The sequence below is a fragment of the Platalea leucorodia genome (genome assembly GCF_965183815.1).
Source record: "Platalea leucorodia genome assembly, chromosome: 1".
Lineage (NCBI taxonomy): Eukaryota > Metazoa > Chordata > Aves > Pelecaniformes > Threskiornithidae > Platalea > Platalea leucorodia.
In genome coordinates this window covers 113,587,723-113,593,722 of record NC_138823.1, presented here as the reverse complement: position 1 = coordinate 113,593,722, position 6,000 = coordinate 113,587,723, and the positions used below count along the sequence as shown (strand labels likewise).

Sequence of the window (6,000 nt, the reverse complement as noted above, 5' to 3'; positions counted from 1 at the left end):
CGCCACATGGATACTATGCTTGAAGCATGTGCAAGACTCCAAAATGTGCCCACAAACAGAAGACATTCAAGAAAGTCGATACTAAATACTGCCAAACACAACCTTTGCGCAACTGTCGCTTTCAGCAAGCCGAATTACCTGCACATCACTGACTTGTATGTAGGGTCCTTCCCATTCACACATGAAGACAGAGAGGGCTGTCGTCGCTGGTATGCTTGGCACTGCAAAAGCCTTTGCCACTTTGAGATGAAAGGATGGCTTAAGTGGTTTACAGGCTTGGGGTTCACATCAAGCACAATTTTTCTCTCAGATAATCCAAGTGATTTGTGAGGCAACTTCAATGCAGAGGCAGCTCCAGTATTTTCTACAGTTTGCTGACTTCCTCATTCTAATTGCCCAAATTAAACCCCAGGTTTATTCAGAAAAACATAGCTATTTTGGTTAGCTACAATGGCCAAGTCCCAGAGCATACTAGTGACAGCCTCAGAGTACGCTAGCCCTGCTGTTGCTTGGGGTGAACTGATGGAAATTCACCTCCAAGAGCAGACCCTTGGGTTTCAACTGAAATGGTCACAAAACATGCTGTGAAAGGTGGTAAACGCTTTCAGCTCTTGGGAGGTGAAATTCATCCCTGTGCTGTGGGCCACCAAAACTCTGAAATGACTGTGATCTTCTTGATGTCAAGTTGGAAATTAAATGGGCTTGCAACAGCATGGGCTCTGCATCATGTGAATTTTTGCTTAATTTTTTCCACCCTTTCCTCCTGATCATATTTTTCTGAGATTGTTTTCTTCCTACCCTAAAAGCAACTTCAAGGGTACTATCCGTAAGAAGACACCCTGCACATAGCAAGCTTCAGGGCTTAAACAAAAGATCCCTCAGGTGCCAGATGATGCTTTTGAAAACGTTACTGCCCCACTTCTGAGCTTCCACCTGCACAGCTTAAAGCCAGTGCAAAGTAAGCCCGCTGCAAAAAAAAAAAAAAAAATGCCATGCCAATTCAGCAAACCTTTAAATGAAGTTGTCCAAGACAACTGATGACTTTGTCCCAAAATGGATTAACTGGACAGAACCGGTACAATGACTTCCCCCAGCTCTGCTGCGCAAGCGGTACAGCACAAAGGAACTAACAAGCAGCTGACAGAGGGGAACTTCCAGAGCCCTAGAAGCAACTTCCAAAGTAGCCATGTCTCTAGATTTTGATACAATTACATTTATTACAATTTCTTAATTAAAAAAAAAAAAAAAAAACAAAAAAAACCAAAAACCCCCCAAAAAAACCCAAACAAAAAACCAGCAGCTCAGCTATTTTCTACACATTCTTGAAGTACATTACTTTTTCATAGGATTTTTGGGTTAGAAACTGATTGCAACCAAGTGATATTAGTGGGGTTTTTTGTTTGTTTGGCTTCTTTGGTTGCTTTTTAAGGCGTGGAAAGGTACATCTACAGGATTTTAATACTAAGTACTGGTATGTTTCATTGTCAAATCTCACTTTCCTAACTGGAACCAAGCAAGAGCCACAATAGAATTTGACTTTAAAAAAAAAAGGAAAAAAAATATGAAGACTATACATATAAAACCAAAAGCATCTGTGAAAACAAAACTACTGAGTACCTAACAGTGATGATACTACGAATTTATGGATTATTTCAAGAATATGTCACTAATCTGGCCAACAACTAGATTTTAACTGAGTGACGACTTGTGCTGGATCAATAATAGATAATTCAAGTCAGAGATCAAAAAAGTCCAGTGTAGGCTCAATCAAATGGGATTTACTTTTATTTCTTTTTCACTTTAACCAAATCAGAAAAACATTGTTACCTTGAGCCATAAAAAATTGTCCAACACAATATGAAATGCTAAATGGGTATTTTACTTTTTTTAACTCTTTTCTTCATAGACATTAAAAAGATGCTTCAAAGGAATAACTAATCTTGATTTTTAAAATACTGTAATGAAGCATTTTTGGCAGATCTGAAAGTAAATTTTTGTTTAAAAAGTGGAAATGAGGCATGTCAACTTTTCAAAGGGAACTTCCTCCTTTTTTTGGATGGAAACTTTGAAATTCCGTTAAATCCACAAATAGTTTCACTTGTCCCCTGAATTATTTTTCCTAATAATTTTGGGGGGCTCAGTTTTAGAGAGGGCAGAGACTGAAAATTCCTACAGCTAAATAAATGGACTTCTTTTTTTTCATCAAGTATTTCAAGCAATTTCTTATTCAATTCATAGTTGTGAATCAATCTCATGTCCAACTTCTATCTGTCAGACTTAGGTATTTTACAACAACCGAAAAAACAGACACATTACATTTAAATACTAGCAGAACTAACTGATGCCAGAAATATCATACTGTGAGAAATTCAATAGCCTCTAATACAAATGTGTCAGCCAACGGCCATCAGCCTTTTGTTTTTGCACTCTGATGAAAAATCTGCAGTCCACTACATGTGGTTATAACAGGATTTCGCCTCAGCAGTTTTTTTCAGATTCCGGCTTAAACGATCATTTGTTATATGAAATCTGTCAAATCACCAATGATTGCTTTAAGAAAGATAACTGAATAGACTAATAGCTTTTCTGGTCAAATGTTGAATCAATACACTTCATTCACTTAAAAAACATCTTCTGCCTAATGGGTGCAGATAGTTAAGTTAATAAATATTGATCGATACTGTAGTAATAAGAGGCACTTAATGCCGGGGCAGGGGGGGAGCAAACAGGAATATGGATGTTGTTAATTTTTTAAAATTTGAAGCCATAATGAATTTGGCAAGGAAGAGCAAAAATAAGACCTGTTTTCAAGCAGATTTCTTGCATGTTCTCTGCATTCAAGTTTCCAAACTTCCAGCAGTTCTTTTACCTTACCCTTATGGAAGGAGACATCCTGCAACCATTCATTCCTGTTTCTCCTTCACCTTCTACCACAGAGCTCAACCCTTCTTTCCCTTACATGGATTTTATACCAATGTGACATTTACTTCTTATTTACACAAGGTGCAAAGTACAAGTAGAATCTAAAACAAAGTCTTACGGAGTTCCACTATTTCTATTCAGAAATCCAAGAGCTTTTTGAAGAAACATGGTTGAATTAATTACAACTAAGTTTCTTCTGATTCAACAAATGATTTGCTAAGGAATTACCAGCGAACAAAGTGGCAATCTGAGATCCAGTAACGTCTGCACCTTGACTAAACTTCCTTCTTAATGCTTGAGGAAGGATGACATTCAGTACTTGGAACACCCAGATAGGGAATCTCAAGATCAAGATCCAAACATTTTAACCCTTGCATGTACTTATCTCTCTTAAAATTATCATATAAACAAACTCATGACTCGTGTATAAAACTCACAAGGCAGGCATATTACTCATAGCTTGTAGCAATTTATCACTTGCTTTTATAGCAACAGATCACAATCATTAACAGTAGCTTAAAAAGTATCCTTCTTAACATTAATATGACTCCATTTAATTTTTTTTTTTTTTAATTCCAAGGAATTTGTCAATGCCATAGTGGTTGGCCCAATTATATCCTTCTGGTATCTCAACTGTACAGTCCTAGACCATTATCAAAGTACTACAGACTGCAAGAGATAACTTCCCAAAGGCAAACATTTTGTGATGCTTTCTTCAGTGAGCCAAAGCAAGCTACAAGTCTTGCTACATGTCACTGAGGAAGCATTTTCATCCTCTCCCATTCAGGCCAGTAAAGGATAGACTCAGATACAGAACATCACATCTCTGTAATACTTTAGGCTCTTTAGTTTATAAATCAAACATCAAATTCAACTCAAAAAAAGAGATAGTGAAAAGACTTTGGCTTATTGCCATTAAATGGTCTATATACAACATTACCAAGCCTTGAGAATTAAGCATATGAGGATTTTAGCTACTTTTATCTGCAAATCGCTCTCTTCTCTCTTGCATTGAAGTTTAAAAGTACAATAGGATTTATATATACATATATGTATTTCCAAGGATTTAGCCAGATATCAGTGCTTGAGTGAACTATATAGCTATTCAATAGAAACTATAAAACATTGATACAAATATAAAGACATAATCAATATAAAAAGCTTACATTTATAAAAAATATTTTTAGGTAACAGTCTTCCCCTGAGGGTATACCACATAGTTGGATTCATAAATATTGCTCTGCACTGCAGCTTGGTTACCAAAGTTCAAAGTTCAGCTCTTAAAGGAAGTGTAAATCGCTCCAGTCACCTGACATGGCTGCAGTGGTTGCCTCAGGATATGTTCCCTAGCTTGTTGGAGTGATAAAGACACAGCATCAATGGGGTCTCCGAAAAATCTGGAGAAGATTCCTTCTTCCACATATGGAAGATACGAGAGCAGGACCTATAGGCTAGCAAGCGCGTGTCACATGACTGGGCATTAGTTTTTGCGGGCAGTTCACTGATTTTTCTGGACCCAGTCCCAACTATCTTCATTCTCCTTTCTGCTCTTTTCGGCCTCAATAATTTCTTTGTACCTCCGGCGGAAGAAGCCCATCTGCAAATCAAGAAGAGACGACGGTGGTAAGTAACGGTATCATTAAATTGAAACTTACCTTGTAGAAAACAGTGTGCAGAAAAAAATAGCACAGGTGTTAATATCTAATTTCTCCTAGTGGCAATCTGAATCATAGCTCCTTGTTTACATCAATATAAATGAGATCAAACTAGGTCCCAAATCTTTACGAGTACTCTGCTCCTTATAGATGAACTACTCTGAGGGAAAAGTCCTCTTATATGAAACATGATTTCATATAAGTATATGAAACAAGCATTTCTAATAAACACAGACCAGAAGAGGCAGATACAGGTTTCCTTGTTTCAAATAAAGACTAATGCAAAATTTGGATCTGAAACTAAAGCCAGGTTAGCACTTGGGTCCTGATTAAATGCTGCCAGAATTTTATGAACTGTGTTCTTAGTCTCCACAACTGCACAAAACAACAGAGGTCAGAGGAATACAGTACGTCCACCTCCCAGCATCCAAATTCCAACTATCAGCCTTTTTTTGTAAGAAACCCAGAAAAACCAGCACAGTCTGTTGTCTAGCGCAGGTGCTCCACCACCGTTCCGAAGAGCTCTGCTGCCATTTCGGCGTACCTGTCTCCAGATGTAGCAGCCCACTGCTGTGCGACCACAGCTACTTCTCTTTCTGCAAGTAATCACTCTAAGTTCAGGTCTCAAATTTTCTATTTAAGGATCATTTACATTAAGATGTTTTGGAGGAAACCGATAGCTACAGACTTCTTTTTGCTAAATGACTTCCCTTGTCCCATTGCTACCAGTTGTGCAATCTGCAGCTCAGAAGGCAAAATACAAGCCTGATCCTACAAAACGCAGAGCATCAACAACTCCTCCACAAGCTTTCAAGATGCTGCAGGGCTGATAATCACTTTTGCATATTTTCTTGTTTCGTAAATCCTTGTACTTAGTTAAAGAAATGCAAGTGGTTTTCATTTCAGTTTGACTAAAACCCTTTCATATCTCTGTTTTTTTAAGTCTTTCAAATAAACAAAAATGGTTTTAATAACAGACTTTGGTAAGCATTCAAGAATAACTCCTTAAACTTACCAGTGCCCTATTGAGACCATTGAATCAATATTTTGTTCATCATAATTAAACATTTATGTAACTCCTACCACTCTAAACCTGTTTTCTTACTCCTGCTGGGTAAAACATGATGCTTTAGTCTTCCTTTATCAACCAGTTATTGCCATCCTTTATTCCCAAATTGGCTATATGTAGGAATATTTTGTGCTGTTTTGTCCCTACTAAGCTTCTGTTAAGTTGGGCTTTTTAGTTTCAGTTCTTTAGCAACTTTAATTTTCTTCAAGTATATTTTAACTCACAGGGGTCTGAAAGGCAGCTTGTTCAAACTGCCGAGGGTGCTTCTTCAGCAGAGCTTCCAAAAGCCCAGGACCTTGCCTGTGCCCACAACTACACCCTCAATTCATGGCAACATGAGACCAGACACATGCA

At 37.7% G+C, this 6,000-nt stretch overlaps 1 protein-coding gene across 1 annotated transcript in view; it reads right to left on the bottom strand.

The window, feature by feature from the left end:
- Positions 1-4,420: 4,420 nt before the first annotated feature.
- The window catches only part of ITGA9 (integrin subunit alpha 9), a gene marked incomplete at both ends in the record, with an annotated part of 229,450 nt that continues 227,870 nt past the window's right edge, over positions 4,421-6,000 (bottom strand). Inside the window, one exon of the mRNA XM_082327280.1 lies at positions 4,421-4,519. Coding sequence (XP_082183406.1) covers positions 4,421-4,519 — 99 coding nt within the window. The remainder of the gene's footprint in view (positions 4,520-6,000) is intronic.